This window comes from Macrotis lagotis, chromosome X (genome assembly GCF_037893015.1).
Source record: "Macrotis lagotis isolate mMagLag1 chromosome X, bilby.v1.9.chrom.fasta, whole genome shotgun sequence".
Classification (NCBI taxonomy): Eukaryota; Metazoa; Chordata; class Mammalia; order Peramelemorphia; family Peramelidae; genus Macrotis; species Macrotis lagotis.
This window is the reverse complement of record NC_133666.1, coordinates 649,739,102-649,762,715: the sequence shown is the minus strand read 5'-3', so window position 1 is coordinate 649,762,715 and position 23,614 is coordinate 649,739,102. Positions and strand designations below refer to the sequence as shown.

At 54.5% G+C, this 23,614-nt stretch overlaps 3 protein-coding genes across 4 annotated transcripts; 2 read left to right on the top strand and 1 right to left on the bottom strand.

The window, feature by feature from the left end:
- Positions 1-234: 234 nt before the first annotated feature.
- UBA52 (ubiquitin A-52 residue ribosomal protein fusion product 1) lies at positions 235-2,895 on the top strand. 2 transcript variants are annotated; one of them, XM_074204750.1, is made up of 5 exons: positions 235-338; positions 1,280-1,401; positions 1,595-1,681; positions 2,454-2,556; positions 2,666-2,895. In XM_074204750.1, exons 2-5 carry the CDS (start codon positions 1,299-1,301, stop codon positions 2,757-2,759), a joined length of 387 nt encoding a protein of 128 aa, XP_074060851.1. In that variant the 5' UTR covers positions 235-338; positions 1,280-1,298; the 3' UTR covers positions 2,760-2,895. The 2 variants fall into 2 exon arrangements, with proteins under 2 accessions (XP_074060851.1, XP_074060850.1); XM_074204749.1 differs by having other exon boundaries at positions 249-357.
- A 1,773-nt stretch (positions 2,896-4,668) lies between these two features.
- Positions 4,669-7,960, top strand: REX1BD (required for excision 1-B domain containing). Its single transcript, XM_074204740.1, has 5 exons — positions 4,669-4,836; positions 5,806-5,882; positions 6,100-6,304; positions 6,577-6,665; positions 7,626-7,960. The coding sequence occupies exons 1-5, from the start codon at positions 4,771-4,773 to the stop codon at positions 7,696-7,698; spliced, it is 510 nt and encodes a 169-aa protein (XP_074060841.1). The 5' UTR covers positions 4,669-4,770; the 3' UTR covers positions 7,699-7,960.
- Positions 7,961-8,538: 578 nt separating this feature from the next.
- Positions 8,539-19,667, bottom strand: CRLF1 (cytokine receptor like factor 1). Its single transcript, XM_074202227.1, has 9 exons — positions 19,646-19,667; positions 18,856-19,140; positions 17,678-17,807; positions 17,121-17,290; positions 15,464-15,621; positions 12,281-12,449; positions 9,835-10,019; positions 9,200-9,242; positions 8,539-8,956 (listed from the first exon to the last, which is right to left on the bottom strand). Exons 1-9 carry the CDS (start codon positions 19,665-19,667, stop codon positions 8,940-8,942), a joined length of 1,179 nt encoding a protein of 392 aa, XP_074058328.1. The 3' UTR covers positions 8,539-8,939.
- Positions 19,668-23,614: the final 3,947 nt, after the last annotated feature.

The window sequence follows — 23,614 nt, the reverse complement described above, 5'->3', positions numbered from 1 at the left end:
AGCCTCCCTCGCTTTCCGGCGTCCGGGACACCAAAATCCACCAGGTGCTGCGGATCCATAAGTAGCTAATTCCCGCTACTCCTACACAGTCATCACGTCCATTCTGCGTGATGTCACGTGGATTCGTCCTCCGCCGGGCCCTGGGTCGGCGTCGTGCGCCCGCTTCAAAGATGGCCGCGGCGAGAGCGGAAGTGAGGCCGGGGGGCGGGGCCTGGCGGGATTGTGACGCGCGGCTCCCTGCGGCGGGGCGGGGCTTGGGCGCGCAGGCGCGGAAAGGCACCGAAGCCGCGGTTTCCGGTTCCGGCGGCCTCTTTCTCTCCAGCGAGGCGGCCGAGCGGGTGCGTGTCGCTCCCCGGGGTAGGCGTCAGCGGCGGGCCCGGGGGCACCGGGCCGGGGCCAGGAACCGGGCCCGGAGGAGGGTGGCGGCGCGGGGGGTTTGGGCCGCCCGCGGGGAAGCGCGGAGAGGCGGGGTCCGGGTGGGGGAGGCCGCGAAAGCCCGTGTAGGCCCGGGCCGCCCCTCCCCACGTGACGGGGAGGCCGCTCGAGAGGGCCCGGGGCTCCGGGCCGCCGGGACCCCGCGGGTCCGGATGAGTCAGTGGGGACCCCCCGGCGCCGGCCCCCGCTCACGCCGCGCCAGATGACAGCTCGGGGCTCTGGGGTCAAGGCGCGTCCGAGCAGGAACCCCCTGCGTTCCGGGGGTACTGGGGAGGGGCTGGAAGCTGTGTGTGGGGCCCGAATTGTGAAGCTTAAGCCCAGCCTTAGAAATTGGCCCCACCCAGACACAGAACGAGGAGACCAGGGAAGTTAAGAGCTTGGCCAGGGGCACGGGTACATTTGAATTGAAATCACCCACCTCCAAACTTACTTAACACTAAAGTAGAGAACTCTTTGCCTTTCTCACTATGAAATCTTAAATGCATTTTTTAAAAAGCTTGCTTTCTTTCAAGGGTAATGCTAAGTGCCTTCGACAGTAGAGAAGCTAGTCAAAACCTGGCTTGTGAAAAGTTTGAGGCAAATCTCGGGGGGGAAAATTGGGACTTGGGTGAGACTAGTATTAAGAGAACTGAAAGTCACGAGGGGGGTCACCTAGATGAGTAGAGACCAGGACTTAAGTAGAGAAGCTGGGTTAGGGCCAAAGTAGGGAAGAAAGGAGTCGTGTACCAAGTGGAACTTGAGAGAAGCCTGAAAGACAACTCAGAAGTGATGCTTGGTAAAAAAAAACACAACAAAAACAAACCTGTTGAGCACTCACTATGTCCCGTCTAAACCTTCCTTCAAGTGGGCGCAGCGTTGCAGAGATGCAAATCTTTGTGAAGACCCTGACGGGCAAGACCATCACTCTTGAGGTTGAACCCAGTGATACTATCGAGAATGTCAAAGCTAAAATCCAGGACAAGGAAGGTGAGTGTATTTCTGTCTGGGTATCTAGTTTCCAGAGGTTCAAGCCCTTAAATATTATCTTATTTCCCTAGGCTTTTTTTTGCCTTTTGTGGCTTATTGTACCTATTATAGACCATTCATAGTAGAATTGCTTTGGCTCAAGCTTAGACTATTCAATCCATTTTACTCAGTATGGCTTTGGTTTTACTTCTAGGTATCCCACCAGATCAACAACGTCTGATTTTTGCTGGCAAACAGCTAGAAGATGGCCGGACTCTCTCTGACTACAACATTCAGAAAGGTGTTGCTATGTTTTTTATTTAGGGGTGTGGTTTATGGGGGGGGTGCCCTATATGACAGTTTGGATCACAAAACAGTGGCAGCATGGTCTTAGTAGAATTCTGGAGCCAGCAGCTATTAAATGCTTGCATGTTCCTAGGCAAGTCATTGATTTCTCTGAGCTTGAGTGTCCTTTGTAAAATGGGACCCCTAGCACTGTGAGGTGTTGTGAGAAAAGCCTATTTGGAGCTGTAAAATGCATTTTTAATTCTCAACTAGACTATAAACTCAGCTGGGATAGTTTTCTGCTTTCACTGTTATTTACTGTAATATTAGACATGTGGTCAATAATCACACAACGTGAAACTCATATTGAAAAAATAGCTTATCTTTATTATTATCCTGGACAGAGAAGATCTCTCTTTCATATACTGTGAATTCTCTTATCATTTTTCTTAAATGTCTGGAAGGAAGGAAACAAGTACTTATTTAAGTCTATATTATGTGTAAAGTGCTGTACTTTGCAAGTGTCTCATTTGCTTCCTGTTTGTCTGAAGAAGGCAGGTGACTTTAACTTGCTTGTTGTCACAAAGTTAGTAAGTGTCTTAGGCCAAACTCTAGGCCTGAGACTGTCCCTTAAACATGCTTCTTTATTTTGGGTCCTCTTAGGACATTGTCTCCTGACTTAAATTATTATGATTCCCCTCTCTTACCCCCATTGGATTAAGAGCAGTCTTTCTCCTATGATGCTTTGCACATCATTGGTACTTAAAAACATTTCTATTTGTTGTTAGAGTCCACTCTGCACTTGGTGCTGCGTCTTCGCGGGGGCATCATTGAGCCTTCCCTTCGACAGCTGGCCCAGAAGTACAACTGTGACAAGATGATCTGCCGCAAGTATGCCTGGGACTTGGCAGGGGTTGGGAGGGTGCTTCCTTGTATGACTTGTCTGTCTCCTGTACATGTTGTAGAATGCTCCACATGAACGACCTTCTCCTTGTTGCAGGTGTTATGCCCGCCTGCACCCCCGTGCTGTAAACTGCCGTAAGAAGAAGTGCGGCCACACCAACAACCTGCGCCCCAAGAAGAAGGTCAAATAAAGCCCAACCATGGGGCTCAGTTGTGGTTTGGCTCCCTTGACTGAAGTGCTCTTGAGTAGTCTGTTGTAACAAGGCCTAGTTCCGGGTTTAATGGGGCTGTAATGTCAATAAAATCCCCTTTTAGTTGAGAAGCTAAGCTCTTGTGTCTGTGCAACTCATTCTGTGCTTATAGCTGCTTTTGATGGGTAGAACCTCTGGAGGAGGAGGGGTGACTGGGAAGTTGAGCACCACAGCTTGTTTGTTGCCAACCCTGCCTTCTGCTGCTGAAAGGCTGGAAGAATCTGTCCTTAAGAGGCCCCTGGTTGACTTGGAGTTAGTCTGTAAAATAGGAATAGTGCTGTGAAGAAGAGGAGTTGGTAATAACATGAGCTAATGACATTTGCAGTTGTGTCACCATTGACTGCATGACTCTGACCAAATCTTTCCCTCCATTCTAAAATAGGGTTAGGCCTCCATGGTGGCTTAGCCTACGTGTCCTTGTAATTATATCATTGGAGACACCTTGGTATGAGCAGTGGCTGAGAGCCAGGGCCAACTCTTCCCTCCCAACTCAAGACCTCATTCTAGAGGGCCAATCTTGAGATCTTCTGCAGTGAGGCTGGGTAATACACAGGGATGTTGAAAACAAACTTGGACTGTGACATACAGTGCCTGGCACACACAAGTACACAGGTGCTTGTCTGTAAAAGCTTGTCAGGATACTTGACTCTGGTGATGTGAAGTGGTAAGAGGCCTTTGTTCAGTCCTTTTTTGAAGACCCCATTGATGGGGAGAAGTCATCACCTGAGAGGATCCATTCTGCTTTCAGGGAAGTTCTGATCATTAGGAAATGGAAAAACCAATTGGGGCCCTTCCAGGTTCTCCAGGGGTGCCTCTTTGCTGCTCAAGTGTGCTTCTGGGACACTGGATAGGTTCTCACGGCCAAGAGTGGCAGGCTGAGCTCTGGCCTCTGCCCACTGTGGTGAAGACCTGGGATCTGTGTCTTGCTGGGAAGAAGCAGAGCAACTGAGACCAAAATATCTCGGTTCCTGGTCCTTCCTCCACCAGGTCCTGAACTGTCCTCATTTCTGACATGAAGGGTTTGGACTTGACCTTGAATGTTCTTAAGTGTCTGAGGTCGGATTTGAACTCGGGTCCTCCTGACTCCAGGGCTGGTGCTCTATCCACTGTACCACTTAGCTGCCCCTAAATGAAAGTTTGATGACAGGGACTTTGCCTTTCTTTGTATCCCCAGCACACAGCAACCGCACAATGTGTCTGTATCCAGTAGGTGCTTAATAAATGCTTGTTTTGATTTAATCTCTATATAACATCCCATGAAGGAGGCACCCATTTTAGAGGTGGGGAAATGACGTATCCAAGGTCACCTACTGAATCAAGGAAAAAAAAACCCAGGTTCCCCCATCCCAAGTTGGAGCCCCATCTTCTCCACTTGTTAACTGAGTCAACTACGTAATCAACCAGGAAAATAAATTTTTTTTTAAACTAAAAATCAAGCTCCCTTCCCCCCATCTCGTTGCATTCTAACAGCGAAACATTTCAGTACTGGCCACGTCCTCCCGCGCTCGGCGGGGTGGGCGCAGGGATCGGCCCTCAGGCCCTCCGGGGCGGGCTCCGCGGCTGGCTGCCCCACGCGTGCCCGTGTCCTGGAGCTGCCCAGGAGCTGGCCCGGGCCCTGCCGTGGACACTTGTGGGAACCCTTCCCAGGCTTGGGGCCGGCGGGGGCGCCCACGAGTCTGCTGGCCGCGCGCTTTCCTTGCTCTCTCGGCTTTCCAGGGCGGCCTGAGTTCGAGTCCTCCCGAGATGCCGAGGCGCCGCCCCGCCGGCGGGCCGGCTCCGGATCGCCCCTCCCCCGAGAGGAAGCACGTGGGGCGCCAGGTGCACGTGGACGGAGGTCACGGGGCGGGGCTGCGCCGGCTGACCTCTGACCCCCGGCGTGCCGGCCGCGCCGGAGTCCTCCGGCCTGCAGAGGGCGCGCAGGGGCCGCCGGGCCGGAGCAGCCGCGGCCGCCATGGGGCCTGTGGTGCCGGGAGCGAGCGCCGAGGCGGCGGGGCCCGAGGAGCCGGCGCGGGCCGGGGTGAGCCGGAGCGGGGGGCGGGGGGCGGCCCCGCCGCCGGGGAGGGGGCGCAGGGCGGGGACGGCCCGCCCCGCCCCCCCCGCTCCCGCCGGCCCCGGCGCCCCCCAGCGGCCGCTGCCTGAAGTCCGCCTCCGGCGCCTGCCTCTGCCCCCAGGAGCCCCCGTGGCACCCCGAGCCCCACCTGCCCCCCCGTGGCACCCCGAGCCCCACCTGCCCCCCCCGTGGCACCCCGAGCCCCACCTGTCCCCCCGTGGCACCCCGAGCCCCACCTGCCCTCCCCGTGGCACCCCGAGCCCCACCTGTGCCCCCGTGGCACCCCGAGCCCCACCTGAGCCCCACCTGTCCCCCCGTGGCACCCCGAGCCCCACCTGTGCCCCCGTGGCACCCCGAGCCCCACCTGTCCCCCCCGTGGCACCCCGAGCCCCACCTGTCCCCCCCGTGGCACCCCGAGCCCCCGTGGCACCCCCTGAGCGCCACCCCGACCCCTCCCTCCGGCGCCCCCCGGTGGCCGCTCCCTGCAGTCTCGGGTCTGTCTTTGGGGTGCAGCACACCTGCCCCCCACCCTGCCCCGGTGCGGTGGGGGAGGAGCCGAGACTTCAGGCCTGGGAATGAGGATGCTGGACTAGACCCCGGCACCGGCCCCTCCCCCGTACCCCACTCAGGGCCGCAGGGATGCCAGTGTCCTTCCCCCACCCCTATCGGGGACCTCCCGAGGCCCTGCCCAACACCACGCCAGTGAAGACCCTGCCTCCCCTGCCCTGGTCCCCTACACCCCAGGTGGGGGCTGCAGCCACCCAGCCCGGGTGCCATCCTGCTGGAGACCCCTGGACTTGAGGCCTGGGGTGGGAGGATGGGAAGGAAGGAAGGGGACAGAGCCTGCCCAGAGGCCACGGCACCCGCCGAGGGTCACGCGGGCAGTGGGCCCTCCGGAGCTGGTCGGAGCCCGACGTGTCTCCCTGATCCCCACAGAGCCGAGTCCGGGACCTGCTGCTGCAGCTTCAAGACCTTCAGGCTGAGCGTTCTGAGGCCTTTGGACTCCTGAACCAGTCAGTGGGGGTCAGGGGCCCTCGGGGAGGGCCTGGGACGATGCTGGGAGCTGGAGGCCGAGGGGGTGTCTGGCTAAGAGCAGAGAAGCCTTCTGACAGGCTCTGCCTGATCCTCCCGATTTGCCCGCTCCCCTGCTTCCTCCTGCGTAGGGTGAGGGGCTTGGTCTAGATCCTGGGGCTCAGCCTGCCCCACTCAGACTCTGCCTCCTTCTCCCAGGGGTCACCAGGCCTACCTGAGCAGTGGTCCGCACTATGACTTCCCTCGCTACCGGCAGCTGGTCCACGAGGTAACCGAGGCCTTTGCCAGCATCTCCCGAGAAGTGCTGGCCATCCAGAAGCAACTTGAGGACGTCCACGGGCGGCCTGACCTCGCCCAGCACCTGGCCCGTCTTCAGGACCAGGAGCAGCAGCGATTGGAGCTGGTCAGCCTCTTCCTCCCCACCCCTCTCAGCCTGTCTCCCCAGCCCTGTGCCTTCTCCATGCCCCTGGCACCCCCTTAGCCTTGGCCTCTGCCTAGCCCTGCTTCATTTGGTCCTTGGGTCCCTAGACCCCCTTCTTAATGACCAAGCCCAAGGTCTGTCCCTAAACCCCTCTGGGTGGGCAAGGAGCCAGGGAGGTGGGTGTGGGTGTGCACGGGAAGAGTGTCCTTGGGCAAAAGCTCAGGGAGTTGTCTCCTCTCCCCCCCCACGCCCAGACGGCGGCCCTCCAGCTGGCCCGGCAGAAGGCCCAAGAGGAGCCGGGGTCTGCGGCCCTCAGAGATGAGGTGCGGGAGCTACGCCAAAGGTGGGAACCGACCTTCTGTGCTGGGGGGCCAGGGCTGAGCTGGTCCAGGTTAGGGAAAAAGCTGAAAGAGGCCTCATGTCCCAAGTTCATGGGCATTCCCTGCTTTCTTCCTCCCTTCTTATGAACACATACACACACCCCATGCACACGCTCACACGTGTTCTTCATGCACATAGAAGCAGTCATACATAGACACACATGTCCACAACTTCCCCTCAGTCATGCTCAGAATCACCCACATTCATGTTTCATCACACACACGCACACACACACACACACACACACATACACACACACACACACAGTCTTTCTTTAGGGGGTGTTTTCGCTCTCTTGCTCCTGAAAGTGCCCATAGCACTCCCCTTTTGGGGGTTCTTACACTCTCATCCTCTGCTCCGGGGATTTCTGTTTCTTTCAGTGGGTCTCTCTGTATCCTTGTCTCCTTTCTGGTCTCTCACATCTTGTTTCTCCAATCTCAGTCTCTCAGTGTTGCCACCCCTCTTCTCTGTCTCTGTGTCTTCTCTGTCTCCCTCTTCCTTGCATCTCACATGCCACTGACTTGGTGGGCTGGGGGCCGGGGCACCATTTGGGCACCGCCCTCAGCCCAGGGAGGGCGGGTGCTGGGGCCATGGCTCTCTCACCCTCCTCAGAGTTAGAAAGCCAGCCATCTCCTCCAGCCCAGGCCCGCACCACCCCCATCCCCTGCATGCCCACAGCCCTTCTGTGCCCCCTGGAACCCAGCTTGGGGCTGGGATGCCCTGCTTAATGAGGAGCTGGAGGAGACCCACATGGCTTCAGGGTGGTGTGGGAGGGCTGGTGGGCAGGCCTGCTACCACCCTACAGAGGGCTCAATCGCCTTCTCCAGGGCCGAGAGTTTCATAAACAGGCCTTCTTGAGCTGCACGGTCGGGATAATTCGATCCATCTGGATCTTATTTATAGTTTCCATCCGCTCTTGTAGGATAATTAAAACCATGGAGGTAATCAGTGAGATTGTCCAGGACCTGAAGTATGATTCGGAAGAGACTGAGTGATGTTTGGCCCCGAGGGAGATGGGAAACGCTAGAAGGAGAGGCGCCCCTCAGCCTCCTCTGGGGTCACCGGGCTCCAGGCTGGGGGATGGGAGGGCCTGCTCAGGGCCCTCACCTCCTTTGGACAGTAGCCTTCCCTGGGAGTGTCCCAGGACCTCACCCTGCTGGGGGAGGAGGCCGTCTCCTTCTGGCCCTTAGGGCAACCTCCCCATTGGGCCCCTGCTGGTCCCATCTGTTTGCCGCAATAAAGCTCCTTTCTCCCCCCTTTTCCTCTCTCCTCCTTGGGATCTGACTGCAAGTCTAGGTGGGGGTCTTCAGCTCACCCATCAAGCAGATGTAGTAGAGCAGAGAGGGAACATAGATTTCGAGCCCAGACTCTTAAGGCCAAGTCCTTCATCTCACAGTGGAGGAAAATTGTAGGTCTCTGAGAGGGACGACGACTGTCCTAAGGTCACCTGATGAGCAATCAGGATTGGGGTTGATGGCAGGTCCAGGAATGGAAGATGGGGGATGGGATGGGGCCAGGATGACTTAGTCTGTTCTCACTCCTTGGGCAGTAAGGCTGGACTGGACTACTTCAGGTGAGGCTGGGGCACGGAGAGGACTGACCCCCTGAACCTTGCTGCTGTGAGAATCCAAGGCTCCCAGAGGTACAACTTGCCACTCCGTTCAGGTGACTGCTGCCTCTTGGTCTTCAGGCGGTGGCAGTCAAGTCCCCTTTAGGGCAATTGTAGTGGAGATGCTAGCCCAGAGATTTTAACTTTCTGAGCTCCATCTAGAGCAGCCTTGGCCCAGATGCCTTGTCTGCCCCCCTCCCTTGCCACTCACAAACAGCTTCACCAAAAATAAGTCGTTTATTTATAAGAATCTTTTGACAGCGAATTGGACAGAAGCAGGAGGGGTTGTGGGTACCGAAAGAGGCAGGGGCTTGATCTCTCCCCACTCCCACCCCCTGCCCTCCAAGTCCTGCCTTGTTCTATTCCCACCCTGGCTCTGTCCTTGCCGGACAGTTAAAATGCCTGGTGGCTCCACAGAAACCTGGGCTGCCCATTTTGAAAACAGGGGACTAAGCAAGAGAGGGATCCATAGACAGGGAAAAGGGGCTATGGCTTAGATGGGCATCTTGGGTCCTGAATGAATCCACAGTTCCAGTGCTTGGGAGAACTTGGGAGAGGAGCCCCAGATGATGTTTTGGAGAGGGTGGGCAGATGCCCTCCTGGCTCAGGACCTAGGATCACTACAGTTTATCTCCTGGCAGGACCTATAGAGAGAGAGAGGGAAAAAAAGCACTGGATGAGCAGAGGGGGCAGAGTGCCCACTCTGATCTGTGGCACCAGCCTCAGGGGCCTATGAGGAGAGTTCAGTTCACACCAGGTTTTGGATGGAAAGTTAGGGCACATGGAAGAAGCATCTTGTTTACTGAGTGGTTACATTTTGGGGAAATGTGTGAATCCCACGATCCTTACTGCCCTTCCCCCTCGCCCCCATCTAGAGTCCTGCTTACCTCTCGCCGTGCTCCGTCTGCCCGAGGACAAGAGCCCCTCGTCCTGTGCTTAGAAAGAACATGAGTGGTTTGAGGGGGGGGGGTCTATCCTCTGTTCCTATGTCAGGCAGGAGTCAGTGCTGGCCCTTGGCATAATAGGGGGGATCCTGCACCACACTGGTCTTAGGATCTAGCCTTTGAGTTTCTGGTTCTCTCCTCCTCTCCTACCCCCTCTTCCCATCCCCCCATGACCACCATCCCCCTCCTTAAGAGCAGTGTAGACAACCAGGATTCAGGACACCTGGATTGGCTGTGTGACCTTGAGCTGGTGAGCTTCAGGCTCTGAAATAAGGGGGTCTAGATAATCTTCCAAGGCCCTTCCAACTCTCTTACATATTTTGGGATTTGGGGCTTGCTTATTTGCTTTGGTGGGGCAATGGAATTAAGTGACTTGTCCAAGATCCCAAGTTAGTAGGTATCAAGAGTCTGAGGTCACATTTGAACTCAGGTCCTCCCAACTCTATGACTCATGCTCTATCCACTGTGCCATCTACTATTATATAGCATAACATTTTTGAGGACAGGGTTTGCCAGCAGGCAGGGTCCTGAGATTTTATGAAGACAGGACAGTGGGGTAGGCCCTGAGCCACACCTACCTGGTTGCGAGTCTTGTGGGATTTCTGCATCCAAGCTCGCCACTGGTCATAGAGACGGAAGCTAAGGTTGGGGCAGTAGGAATGTTTCTTCAGCCAGCCCAGGAACTGCTTTAGCTCCCGCCTCACGGGCATGGAGCTGGGCTCCCCTCCTCGAGGCTCACAGGCCCCACTGGAGCCCTGTCGCTCTGCAGAAGGGGCAAAAAAGGGATAGAGGCATCACACTCAGGAAGAAGAGAAGGAATGGTCACTGTGTAGGGAGGGCCTAGACTGGCTTCTGGCCCAGCCTGTGGGTATCCTGGGGTCTGAACCATGAACTTTGGGACTCCACTGGCTTCTGGGCTGGTCTAGGATGTGGGTGCTGTCCTGGGGGGGGCACCATCCCTTACTCCTGTCCCCAGGTAGAGGAGTGAGCTATAAGCTGCCATTGTTTGGGACCAAGATTCTAGGAGAAGGGAAAGGGAGAGACTACAGGATAAGAAGGAAAAAGGGAAGAAAAGAATGAGCTTCCTCAGGAGGGGTAGGGAGGCCAGAGAAGGTGCCAGATGTGAGCCATGACCTAGCACTCTCCAGATGAGAAATAGACCAGCCTGTCCAACTGCCCATTTCTGTTCTGCCTCCCAGCCCTAAGTATTTAGGCCCTTCCATCCCTGTGCACGTATGACCACATGTCCAGGCCACACTGTATCCATGGACACGCATGTCCACATTTGTCTAAACTATGTGAACATCAATTGGGGGGCTCCATATATGGAGGGAGGAGCAGTGAGTGAACTGAATGAGCATGGCAGGATGAGTCTTCCTCCTCACTCCCTTGTTCATCAGGGCTTGAGAAAAGCTGAAAGGATTTCTTTCTTAAGCTTTTCACAAAGAACAGAAGTCCCCACTGGGCTGAGCCCAGGTGTGGGGGGGAGGGGAGGAGAAAAGGAGAGGAGGGGAAGAGACAGAAAAAGAAGAGGAGAGAGGGGAGGAGGGAATAGAGGGGAACAAGGAGAAAAAGAGGAGGGAGGAGAAAGAAAGGGGGGAGAGAAAAAGGGAGGGGAGAGAAAAGAGAGGAGAGGAGGGGGAGAGACTAGAGGGGGAGCAAAATGGAAAGAGATGGGAGGGGAGAGAAAGAGATGGGAAGGGAGAGAAAAGGGGGGAGAGGAGAGAAATAGGTTCCAGAGGTGGGGTCTTAGAATTGGGATGGAGTCAGACAGAAAAAGAGACTCAGAAATGGAAGAACAGTGAGATTTGAAAGGAAAAAATGGAAAGAGAGCCTGGGAAAAAGATACACAGGGAGAGGGGGATGGAAAAAACAGGAGACATAGGAAAAGAGGGAAGAAGGAAAAGGACAGTGGATAGAGAGTAGGGATAAGGGAGGAATAAAATAGACTCACTGGGGAGGAGACTCCATACATGTTGGTTGGCCTGCCTAGCTTTGAGGGTCTTCCCAGGGGGCTGAGAGAAGTGGGGACCTATCTGGCTCTTTCCCTGCCCACAAAAAGACTTCAAACTCAGCTGGATCCTTGGAACGGGGCCCCCAACCCATGACTCTGTCCGTTCTGTAGGAAAGGCCTGGTGTTTGGTGGCAGCAGGTGGTCCCCTCCCCCTGGCTGGGCTACATGGGTTACTATGGTGGAAGCCAGGGCCAGGGACCGCTCGGACGGATAAGGACATCAGCCTCACGTCATAAATAACAGGGGGGACCTGCTGACAAGTGCTGGCATTGCCTGCAGCAGGGAGGCCGAGGGAGGCCGAGGCCTTCCCTCCCCGGCGGGAAATCAGCCTCCAGCTGGCTCCTTTGCAAGAAACGCAGGTGCTGGGCACGCGGCGGGCCAAGGCTGTAGCCCCGGCCCCCAGGCCCCCTCCCCAGCACTCCCCACCCAGCCAGGGCCTTTTAGGAACAGAATTAGAGAATGGAGTTGCAGCCATGTGGATCCACCTCCCAACCTCCTCCCCCCAACTCCCTCCTGTCCCTCCTCCCAGGTGTTGAGGAAAGATAGAGCTGAGGTCTTCTCTGGCAGTCTGTGTTCTAATGGATCCCCCTGACATTCTGGGTTCTAAGGACCCTCCCAGTTTTGACATCCTGGGTTCTAAGGGCCCTCCCAGCTGTGACCTCCTGGGTTCTAAGGACCCTCCTTGCTCTTCCATTCTTTTTTCTAGGACGCCCCCCCCCCCCGACATCCTGTGTTCTAAGAGTCCTCCCAATTCTGACATCCTGGGTTCTAAGGGTCCTCCCTAGAAGCTCTGACATTCTGTTTTAAAGGCCTCTTGACCTTTTCTAAGTTTTAAGTCTCTTTCTAGCTCTACCATTCCATGTTCCAGGTTCTAAGGCTCCTTCCAGTTCTCACATTTTATGTTCTAAGGTTCTTTCTAGCTCTGCCCCTCTGTTTTTGTCTTCTGACTCTGTCATTCTGCTAGCCCTGCTCAATAGGCATGGCATGTATCTGCAGTGGGGTTCCCTCACCACTTCTGGGTGTGGAAGCCGCAGTAGGGTGGCTCCACTCGCTCCATATTCCTGCCTTCTTAGACCCGTAGATGCCGAAGGGATTACAGCGGACCTGCACGAAGTAGACGGTGCCTGGCTTCAGGCCGGCCAGGCGGCACGAAGTCTGATTACTCACATCATCCACCACCTGCTCCGGGGGGTGGGAGAAGAACATGGTCAGGGAAACCGAGAACTCCCTTCCCAGGTGAAAAGAGGTTAGGGGTTAACAAAGAACATGGTGGTTAAATGGGTAGTTGTCAAGGGTCACAAGTCAAAATGGTGGTCCTCTGGAATAGAAAGCCCTGAACTTACTGGGCATTGTGCCTGCCTGACTACCTATATATACTTGGAAGAGTATGCTTCCCTTTCTGGATCTCAGTTTCTCCATCGGGAAGATAGTTAAGCTGTCCCCTGCCTCAATCGGTCTGCCATTCTCTTCCATTGCCTTACTTCATTTTTTTCCCCGCCCTTCATTGTACCTTCTGCAATTCTTGTTTCATAATTAATAAGATGCCTCCATTTCTGACTTTCTGTCCCTTCTATTTTCTGACATAGAGAAATCTGGCTTTTGATGGCATTGCATTCTCAGTCACCCTTTCTAACATTTATTGCACTCTCTCCTCCTCCCTCCCCACCCCCTCTACACAAAGACTCATCCTGGGGGAGGCATTAGAATCCTTTTGGTTGTTGTTGTTGTTATTGGCTCCCCACTGTCACTCTTAGTTTCTTTGTTTGCTATAATCCCTCGGTAAAACTCTCCTTCTTTGAGGTTCACTCTAATTAAGATTTCTCACCCAGAAGAGATTCAGCCCCCAGGTCATTCTCTTTTGCCTAGGAGTTCAACACTTGGCTTATTTCCACACCTCCCCCTCCCCCAAATCCCGACTCATACTAAGAGATGTTCCCTGAATTACTCAACCTCCTTAGTTCCCATCACCTCCACCTCCACCCAAATTTGGCATATCCCCAGGAATGTTCCTACACTATCGATCTTAACATCACTCACAAATGTCCCACCTTCAGGATCTAAAATTCCTAAATGCCTTTAATCAGATTACAAACTCTGATCATGGATAAGAACTAGCATTTAAAGTGTTTTAAGGTTTGCCAAACACTTTGAATTTATTATCTCATTGAAGACTTAGGAGGTAGGTGATAGTATTGTCTCCATTTTACATATGGGGAAACTGAGACAATCAGAAGTTAAGCAGTATGTAAAGCTAGAAGATGCCTATGACAAGCTTTGGACTGAGATTTTCTTCACTCCATAGTCAGTGCTTCATACACTATTGCCCCTCAGACTATTTTATCCTCCCCAGTATCTCCACTCTCTTCATCCTCCTTAGTAGCCTTCCAAGTCATCACTTCTGCTTTCTCTTCACCTCCACCCGCATAGATCAGTGCTACACTGTCCTCTCCTCTCAAATCCTCCCCCTCCTTTTCTTCTCATCCTTGCAATGCCTTAGATCATCGCCACTCTGCCTTTCTCTACTCCCACTCACATGCTGCTGAATGGAACTGGTTGAACCTCAGCCACTGAACAGAGTGGGTTGGGTTATCTCATCTCAACTAAGCCCTCATGGTAGCAAGGCATCCCTTTCACTCTTACCTAAATGATTCTTTATCCCTCCAAGCATGAAGGATGTGCCAAGCCTCCTCTTCTCCTCTCAAGTCTCCTACACCGTCCACTCCTACCTTCTCAACCAAAGGCCTAGGATCATGGGTTACAGAGATAGCACTCTTTGTCACCATCCTCTTTTGTCCTTCTCTACATCACAAAATACCTTGATGTAATCACCTCTCCTTCAGTCTCAGAGTAAAAGGTACCCTAGAGATGACCCTTCTAACATCATATGAATCTAGTTGTACCACCCCTACTCCCAAGACTGTCCTGGGTCCTTCTCTACTCTGTCATCCACTCCTATGGATTGGTTCAGTGACGACCTCCATGTGGGTAATTCCTAGATTTAAGTAGTAACTCTAGAGCTAGTCTTTCTTGAACTCTAGCCAACCATCTATTGGCCATTTTGAATGTCCTATCAGCATCTCAAACTCCACATGCCCCCAATAGATTTCATCTCTCTCCAACTCACCCCTCTTCAGAACATCCCTATTGTTCTTCATCCTGTCCCCCAAGCCTGGACTCCCATCTCACCCTCTGCTTTTTAGAATCCTTTCTTCCATTTGAGACTCAACTCAGTGTTCTCTTTTACAGGAAGCTTTTCTTACTATTACTTCCTTCTGCTGTCTCCTGTTGACTTTGTATGGACTTACAGAGATTCAATCTGTTTCTTTCTCCCCTTCTGTGACCATAGAATGTAAACTTTTTGAGGGCAAATTCAATTGTCTTTTATCCTTAGTGTGCAACCTAAACCCAAGTATTTAATAAATGATTTTTTATTTTTTGAACTAAGTGGACAATTGATTGACCTAAGCAGTTTCTCTATAGCCCTTTATAGTTCTAATATTCCGTGTTATGAGGTCCCTCCAGCTTCCATATTCAAAAATATGTAGAAATTGATTGTTTACTAGATGACAGGCACTATTCTAAGTTCCTCATTCTGTTTTCTAAGTTTTCTTCAAGTAATGTGATCTTCTATGTTCTAAATCTTTCAGGGACTCAGTTTCCTTTTTTGTAAAATGAGTGAATTTGTGTAGGTAGTCTCTAAGGTCTCAACTAGCTCTACTCCTGTACTTTCGTGAGATTTCTTCCAGTTCTGATATTTCACTTTTTTTTTTTAGGTTTTTGCAAGGCGGTGCTCTATCCACTGCACCACCTAGTCGCCCCCCGATATTTCACTTTCTGTGAAAAAAAAAGAGGAAGCGGAAGAGAGACAGAGACATATAATGGCAGAGAGATAAAAGACAGAAACAGGAAAGACCAAAAGAGATAGAAATAGAGACAGAAAAAGAGACCACATAAAAACACATGAAAGCAGAGAGAAAAAGACTAAGAGAGACCAAGGAGAGATAAAGATGGTCAACAAAGATAAGAAGGGGAGGAAGGGAGAGAGGGAAAGAGGGAGAAAGGGAGAAGGAGAGGGAAAAGAAGAGAGTGAGAGAGAAAAGCAGTGAGATTGATGCTCATGTAGGAAGTAGGGGAAAAGATAACCAGACCCCAGAGGGATGGGGTTGAAGGTCAGAGGGGAAATGTCATCTTACCTTCCACTCCACGCTGTCCTCTACCCTGTAGCGGATCTGATACTTAGCTTGGAAAAGGAAGTCTTTGAGTGCTGGTGGGGAGTTCCAGTGGACACTCAGTTGGTCCTCCAAACCCCCCACTCGGCTCACATGGACATCTGGTGGGGGGTCTGTTGTTACTGGTGAGGAATTGGGTGAATTAATTCCTTTCCTGCTGGGTCTCACACCCTAAGCCGTTGAACAGTAACTCCCCAAAACATGGGAAGGAAGACCTTGATATTGCTCGGGGAAACCCTAATGGGCATCAGCAAGGATGGCACTGGGAAAGTTCCAGGCCAGGCTACTCTTGCCTCAGTGGACTGGGTGACTCTGGGGAGCTTGACTGGAGCTAGGACCGTGGGACTTGAAAGCTTTGGTCCCACCTGGGGACCTGGCATAATCACAGCCTTGATGTCTACAGTTTTACAAAGTGAGTTCTTCCCCATGGTTCTTTGGAGGATACAGTAGGGATATAAACTGCCTCTAATTTCAGATGAGTGACTGGGTCACACACCAAGAAAGTCGCAAGGTGTGGGCGTGATTTCAGAGTATGCACAGAATGAGTGATCCCTCCATCTCCTTTTTTAAGTTTTCCCCTTCGATAGTCACATCTTTCAGGAGCTCTGGGCTGAGGCCAGCGCTGCTCCCTTGTGTATGTTGTGGGGAACCCCAGCACTGAAAGGGTTAAGGACTGGGGGCTGCCTGGGGGAAAGGGAGGCTGAGAAACATCCTAATTAGATTAGGACCAATTCTGCTCACAGATCATCTATTTCCTGCCTTCCGGTCCTCCCCCCTGCCCTCAGACCAGGTCCGGCTGCTTCTCAGGGAGGGGGCCGGGGCTGGGTCTCCCCAGCCCCTCCCTGACCTGAAAGCTCCTGTTCCCCTTCCCCTCCCCAGTCCCAAAGGGCCCCCCACACCTGGTCCAGGCTGAGGGGGAGGGGCCCAGAGACCAAGCCCAATCCCAGCCCCAGCCATAGCCCCATCCCATCAGGGAGGGAGGGGGGAGGGGGAGGGCAGGGACCTGGGGCTTCAGAGGAAGGAGTTGGGCCCCACCCCGAGGGCAAACCAGAGCCAGGTGTTTTCCGTGGGGTGTCCAGGGCCCCAGGACAGGGATCGAGCCTAGGATGCCCCGCCCCACCCCCCCACCCCCCCTCCAGCCAAGCAAGAACTTAACCTCCCAGGGAGGGAGGGAAGAAAGACAGAGCGGTGGAGATGGAGAAAGGCTGAGGGGCTAGGAGAGTATACAGACAGATGGATGGGGACCAGTGAGAGTAGCAGAGTGGGGCGGGTGGGTTCTGGGAATCGGAGAGTGATCCGGTGGGGGACCAAGTCAACAGAAAAACACAGGGGTGAGCCGGGAGCTGACAGATGGGGGACAGGTCAAGAGATTCGGGACAGAGGAGCAGACAAGCAAGCAGGCCAAAGGAGTGGATAAATGGGCTGCTGGGCCTTCAGAGCAGATGGTCAGAAAGACTAGCTCCAGCTAAAGCCTTCCTGAGGCAACAGGCCCCATTTCATCTCGGTCCTGGACTTCCATCCTCAGCGGGTTAGAATCTGTTGGCAAAGTCCTTTCGGGATGAGGGGAGGGAGTGGAGAGATGGGGGCTGGGAGTGGGGCTGGGGCCTAGTGAAAACCTCACCCACATCGAGGATGTCCAATGTGACCACCTCTGACCTGGCCGAGCCCAGGCGGTTAGTGGCCTCCACCCAGATCTCATAGGGCGTGAATAGTGCCAGGTCCTTGGGAATATGGCAGGAATAGGGCCCCACGGTATGGTATTCTTGGCATGTGTTATCCTGCCCGTACCACCTGGTTTAGGGAGACAAACGACACCCCCTACACACACACCCTGGAGCCCAGGCTGTCCTAACACCTTTGGTATCCCCTCACCTTCCTCTAGTTCCAGTGCCAGGAAATCCCTGCCCTGGGCCCCTTCCTAAGCTCCCCCTCCTCCAGGGACTTGCCTCCCAATGCTGTTAGACTTGCTCATTCTCCCTGGACAGCCCCTTTCTATGTGGCCCTCCTTAGGCTCACGGGAATCTCTGAGATCTTCCAGCCCGGACTGACTCCCCCTTCCTTGTGGGGTCCCGGTTTCTCTGCAGTCCCCATGGCCATGGCTCCATCCATACTCCTCACTGCCCAGCCTGCCCCTTGTAGCTAGAGGAATGCCAGTCCTTTTTATACACACATACTTACCGAAGCTTGTATTTAAGGGTATAGTTGGTATGGAGAAAGGTCTCCCCCTGGGTGCCTGGGAACCAACGGCAGGTCAGATCCTTCATGTTCTTAGACCAACAGCTGATGTTAACAGGCTTCTCAGGGGGCACTGGGGGTGGGGTGGGGAGATGAAGGTAAGCAAGGTGGAGAGGAACAGTCCCAGAGCTCAGGCCCCCATGCTAGGAACAGAAGACTGGAGGAGAGGCCAGGGGGCTTGGGCAAACCCGGAACCAGGCTCTCCAAGGAGCTGGGCCTGAGACTGGGGGAGCCGTTGCCTCCTGATTTATTCCTCCTTTATTTCAAGGAAACGTGTTTGCAGCCATGGCCCCTGCCTAGGATCCGGTTACTGAGTGTTAGGGTCTAGTGCTGGGGTCTTGCAGCACTTGCTCCCTGGGAGGGAATAGGAAGAGGCGAGTGTCCATTCCTGCCCAAATCCCCTTGTTTCCCCGAAAGACCCTGGGACATGTCAAGGAGAAACTGGGCCAAGTTCCTTACGAATCTGGACTGGAGCTGGCCAGAGCTGTGGAGCTGCCCGTTGTTACCTAGGACTCAAGTACAGGGCTCTGGGTTGTGGCAACTGAAGTCCAGTCAGAGGCTCTGGGTCTGCACGGAGGAGGAGGAGGAAGAGGAAGCCTGAAGGACTAGGCTACTGTTGTCCATCCATGCACCTCTTGCTCCTGCTCTCCATCTCACCAAGGCCCCTCACCAGGGACCTGGGTCCCAGACTTAGCACCTTCTCCCTAAGGGTGCCGAAAGCCCTTTCTCACTCACAGCAAAGCACCTTTGGACAGAAGTGTTTGTCCTTATGGAAAAGGACAGAAAAAGTAAGCAGTCTGTGATTAACGCAACTCAGATTCCTTCTGGTGGGAGCATGGAAAGAGGAAATATGTCTTTCTTGTGGCCAGTCTCTTGGGTTCCCTATGACCCCAGAATGACTAAACCAGGCCCCATCACAGAGACTTAGGTGCCTCCAGAGATGGGGTTTTGGGGGTAAATTGGCTCCAGATCTTTTTAAACCATCTCAGGGACAGGACATTTGAGGTCCCCTGAGCCCCAAAGGGTTAGAAGGGATGGGAGATAGGGACTAGTGGACGGGACTAAGGAATATCCCTGATGGTTGGGAGGGCAGAGGTAAAAGGCAAAGGTGGAACACATACAGCCAACATAGAGGCAGGAGCCAGCGAGGATGCTCCCATCCCGAGCGTGGCACACTAGGTTGTCCCCCGATTGCTGTTTGGAACCGTTGAGATTGGACAATGCCAGGCTCAGGGTGGTGGCGTTGAGGACCTGGGAGAGCTCTGGGGCCAGCCGCCGGCCGTTGAGGGTCCAGTAGAGCCCTTCAGCCGTGGGCGCATCACTGCCACTCAGGCTCACTGAACAGGTAGCATGGAGGGAGGAGCCGATGAGCAGCGTTGGGTCCTGGGGAGCGATCACAGCCAGGTCTGGGGTCAGAGAAACAACAGCCCATCAGCCCCAGGGGCCTGGACACCTTCTGCTAGGAGTGGGGGGGGGGAGGGGAGAGGACTCAGCCCAAGGGCTCTGAGGGCCTCCTCAGTCCAAAGATGACTTGGGCTTTAAGAAAAAAGGATCAAGAAAAGATGCTTGGTGTGACACAAAGAACTTCGGGATGGAGGTCAGTACCCTTATGTAGGAGTTCCAGTTCTGCCAGCCTCCCGTGTAATGCTGAGTAAATAATGTCTCCTCTCTGGACCTCAGTTTCTTTACTTGTAAAATTGGGTCAGAAGATTTTTAAGGCCCTCTCAAACTCAAAATTCTTTGATGTTGTATTATTAACTTCCTAGGTGACCTTGAATAAGTCATTTCCTCTCTTGGGCTTTCTTTTCTCATCTATAAAATGTGAGCATTGAACTAATAGACCGCTAATGTGTTTAACATTCTGTGACTCCAATTCATCTCAGTCTCCACTTGGTTACATCTGTAACCCACCAACAGTGGGATCCCCCATCATCTTCGCCACTCTACCAGCTCCTCCTTTGTCCCCTAGCACACCCTAACAACTCAACCTGGGTCAAGAATGTTTCAGATGACTGGATGGTTTTTTCCCCTTGTCCACCCGACCTCCATGTGAACAAGTCTTCACACGCGGCTGATACCTCCCATCCCCACAAGAAGGGAACGAAACTTATTTCCAGATGGTATGGGGCAAGACAGGTTTAATGAATTGTGGACTAGTCTCTAAAACTCAAGTCCTATGCCATCTTCTTCAAGGATGTCTTCCCTTACTGCCCTACAGCCATCTCTCCCTTTCCTCAGTTCTCAGATAACAATGAATTTATTTTGTGCCCTTCTGATTACCTGGTTCTGTAATACTGTGTATTTCAATCACCTGGACGGACCACATCCAACCTAGGAGATTCAAAGTTCTAGGAGTTCAGCCAGGGATCCCCTCTTAGCTAGATTTTATTCCCCTTTCCTTTGTCTTCCCTAGGCACCAGTGATTGGTCTTTCCATACAGTAAGCGCTTAATAAATGTCTACTGTTTGTTCTATGGGAGGAGGGAATCCTGTCCTCTTCACTATCATCCCTCAGTTTGGGAAGGGGGTGGACTGGGGACTAGCCAGCTGATGCGGCTGCTTCCTCCTTCCAATCCTCTGGCCGAAAACATCTGAGATGGCTGAGATTTCTATGGGCAGATTTGGCAGTGGGCTTTGTCTACTTGGAGCGTGAGATATAAATTGAATTTGGGGCTCTGTCCAGGGAGTGCCTGAAGGCTGAGCCATCCCTACGAGTGGTGCGCCGGATGGATGTGCTGGCGGCTGAAGCAGAGGAGGGGCAGCAGAAGGGAGGAGGGCCAGACTCCTGTTCCAGGAGGGCAGGATCCCCCATCCTTCTAGCACTCCCCAAGGGGCTTTGCTTCCTGGGGCCTGGGCAGCCGCCCTGACCCCTGGCCCAGGAGACCCTGGTGGCTTTCCTGGTGAGGGGCTCTGCAACCTCTGTGACCACGGGCAATTGCACAGGAGGCTTCTGACAGAGCAACTGAAAAACATGTTGGGAAGCCGTGTGCAGCCAAGCCCGCCCCAGTAATCTGGTTTGGAGGTCACAGTGAGAGAAGCGTTACCAAGAGAGCCGGCCTCCTCGCTAATTCGGAATTCCTTCCGCATGAAGCTGTGACGCGGAAGCCCCCGAGCCCTCCCGCCTGCGGCGCCTCTGCCCAGCCCACCCACCGCTTCCTGCCTCCCGGGCAGGGGCGGGGGCACCCCAGGGGGGATGGCCTGGGGACCCCTCTTGCCCTGGCCCACTCAGGGTCAAGGGCACCCAGGGAGCATCCTTGTGGGGAAGGAGAACCTTCTGGAGGCAGACTAGAGGGGGCTCTCTGGGGGGTCTAGACCCTCTTGGTGGGAGGTGTATATGTATGGGGGGGTGTCTCTGGCCCTATTTGTGCCAAAGCCCTCCCTAACTCTAGTCCTGCCCACTCCCCAGCACCGCTTTGGCTCCTATTCTCCTCTTGTCTTATCCCAACCCCAGTGTGGCGCCTCTCCCAGATGCCACAGCTGCCGTCGGGGGTCTTGGCCTCCCCTTGTGGATCTGTGGGCACCAGCGGGCAGTGCCAGCCTGCTGAGGAAGGGGGGTTGTTTCTTGTTTTTCTTCAGCTGGCGAGAGGAAGGAGGGCTTCAGGCCCAGTGCTTCCTGGGCCCTCCCTAGTCCCACACCCCCTTCCGGCACTGACTTGGGGGTCCCTCAAAAGGGGAGAGGCCAGGCTGGCCTGTGGCTTGCTGCTGGAAGAGCGGGTGGGGGGGGTGGAGAAGAGAGTGGGGAGAGAGCAGCCCCCAGAAAGAACAAACGGAAGATCGAGCATAAACAATGCATAAAAACTATATTTCCCGACGTGGAAAGGAGGCGGCTGAGACATTCCACGAGGCTGGGTGGCCGAGAGCCCGGGGGTGGGGTGGGGAACCACAAATTTATAGAGCCCACGGCACTGCCTGCCCGACCTGGCTGAAGCCAAGGCAGCCAGAAGTCGGACCAATGACTCCTTTGGCCTCCCTCTGCCCCGTTCTGGCCCAGGGCTGAGGCAGCCCCCTTCTCTTGGCAGGGAGCTCCCCTCCTCTCGGGCTTGGGCTCCTCTCTCTCCTTCTCCCCCCCTCCTCCACCCGCCCCAGCCTTCCACCCAGAGTGATGGGAGCTGAGCTGAGCAAGCGAGGGAGCGAGGGAGCTGTGCAGACTGCTGGCTCCCGGGGCCAGCGACTTTAACAATGTTTTTCCGATCCACAGCCTGGCCCGTTATTAAAAAGGAAGAACATGTGTTTTAAAAGGGAAAAGTGTGAAGTTTTCAGATTGGAGCGGAAGGGGCCAGGGAGGCGGGTGGAGGGGGGCTGGCGAGGCCCAGGACAGACGGGGCAAGACCAGAATTTGGGTCCATACCTGTTGGACACTTTACGACTGGACTATAAAACCAGATCGCTGATCAGGTGCTAAGTCACATCATAAAGTCGAAACACATTGTAGAGGTGTGAGGATCTTTTATTTCAGTTTTTTCTTAAAGAAAAAAACACACAACAACCCCCTCTGCACAGACACACAACTCCCCTCCTCCTCCCTCTTTATTTATCCTCGGCAGAGGAAGGGGAACAAAGGTAGAGGCTGAACTGTCCCTTGGATTTGGGGGTTCTCTGGAGACCCCAACCCTAGGCGAACTTCCCCCAGCCTCCTGCCTGAATCATTTCCTCTGACACCCCAACCTCCCCCCACCCCAGATTCTCTCTCTTCCCAGCTTCCCCACTGAGACCTTGACCAGGGTAGATCAGTGGCATGGGGGAGGTCACTGCGGAGCAAGCCAAATCAAGGGGCGGGGGGGGGGTGAGCAGAAGGATGAGGACGATTTGGAAGGGTGTGAATGATGCCCTTGAGGGTATTACTCAGAATAGGGGCTTGTGGGTGATGGAGAGAGGGTGTTAAAGAGGGTGCACTGGTTTTGTTTTGTGTGTGGGTGCCTGCCTGGATTTGCCTATCTGTGTGTGTTTCTGGGTTTGTGGGACCAAGTTTGTGTGTTTATCTGGATGGGATTTTGTGGGAGTGTGTGTAGAGGTTTGTGTTGGCTCGAGTGTGGCGGAGCCAAAGACAAGCTTGTGCTTGAGTGTGATGAGGTGACTGTGTGTGACTGAGGGGCTGAGTCCGTGGGTGACAGTGTGTTTGTGTGAGTGTAGATGAGTGTTTGTATATATGCCCATTTGTGGATCTGGACGCAGATGCCTTTGCCGAGGTGTGACTGAGAGGATCTAAGCGTGCCGTGGACCCATCCGGCGCCTGACTCGATCTCTCGCTTGAGCACGGCGGAGTTTTCCAAAGCCCCGACATGAGAGCTGCCCCCAGCCCCCAGGTGAAGGAAAGGAAGGTGGGTAATGCCTGTTCTGCCTGGGCAATAAAACTGCCCGGTTGGGAGGCGGCTAGAGAGGAGGCAGGGAGGAGAGCAGCCCCATTCTGGAGAGGCTCATCCCCAGGGACCCTGGGCCGGGAGGCAGGCAGAGCGGGAGCTGGAACCCAGAGGGGGAGGGCCCCCAGCCCCGTCCCACCGCGCCCCTTCCCTTAGCATATCCTAGCCGTGCGGGAGGGGCAGACCCGACTGAGCATCACCCTGACCCCCTCCCCGCCTTTCCAGGCTCCGGGTCCGTGGCGCGGTTCACTTCTGGGTCCCCTTCCCCCACCCTTCCACTCCCTGCTTCTAGAGCTCGAGCCGATCCCTGGCGTCTGGGTGGTTGGAGAGTTGGGGAGACCAAGGTGCGGGTGTGCTCCGAGCCCGGGAGAGAGGAGAGGCAACGAGGCGGGGCAGCGCGGGATCTGGCCCGGCTCCTGGGGGCCGAGGCCGGAACGCGACCCTAGGCTACAAAGAGGGGTGATGCGATCGTTCCCCTACCCCTCACTCCCGCAGTGAGCAGCAGAGGGAGCCCCGGAAGGCGC

Excerpts from the sequence above, each read along its gene's own strand:
- UBA52 (XM_074204750.1), top strand. The coding sequence starts at position 1,299 with ATGCAAATCTTTGTGAAGACCCTGACGGGCAAGACCATCACTCTTGAG. Across the intron at positions 1,682-2,453 it reads TGACTACAACATTCAGAAAG|AGTCCACTCTGCACTTGGTG; the intron begins GTGTTGCTATGT and ends ATTTGTTGTTAG. Across the intron at positions 2,557-2,665 it reads GACAAGATGATCTGCCGCAA|GTGTTATGCCCGCCTGCACC; the intron begins GTATGCCTGGGA and ends TCCTTGTTGCAG.
- CRLF1 (XM_074202227.1), bottom strand. The coding sequence starts at position 19,667 with ATGATGGGGGATCCCACTGTTG. Across the intron at positions 17,808-18,855 it reads CTCCTGCCTCTATGTTGGCT|TGCCCCCTGAGAAGCCTGTT; the intron begins GTATGTGTTCCA and ends CCCCACCCCCAG. Across the intron at positions 12,450-15,463 it reads AGGACAGCGTGGAGTGGAAG|GTGGTGGATGATGTGAGTAA; the intron begins GTAAGATGACAT and ends CCCCCGGAGCAG.
- REX1BD (XM_074204740.1), top strand. The coding sequence starts at position 4,771 with ATGGGGCCTGTGGTGCCGGGAGCGAGCGCCGAGGCGGCGGGGCCCGAG. Across the intron at positions 6,305-6,576 it reads AGCAGCAGCGATTGGAGCTG|ACGGCGGCCCTCCAGCTGGC; the intron begins GTCAGCCTCTTC and ends CCCCACGCCCAG. Across the intron at positions 6,666-7,625 it reads GTGCGGGAGCTACGCCAAAG|GATAATTAAAACCATGGAGG; the intron begins GTGGGAACCGAC and ends CCGCTCTTGTAG.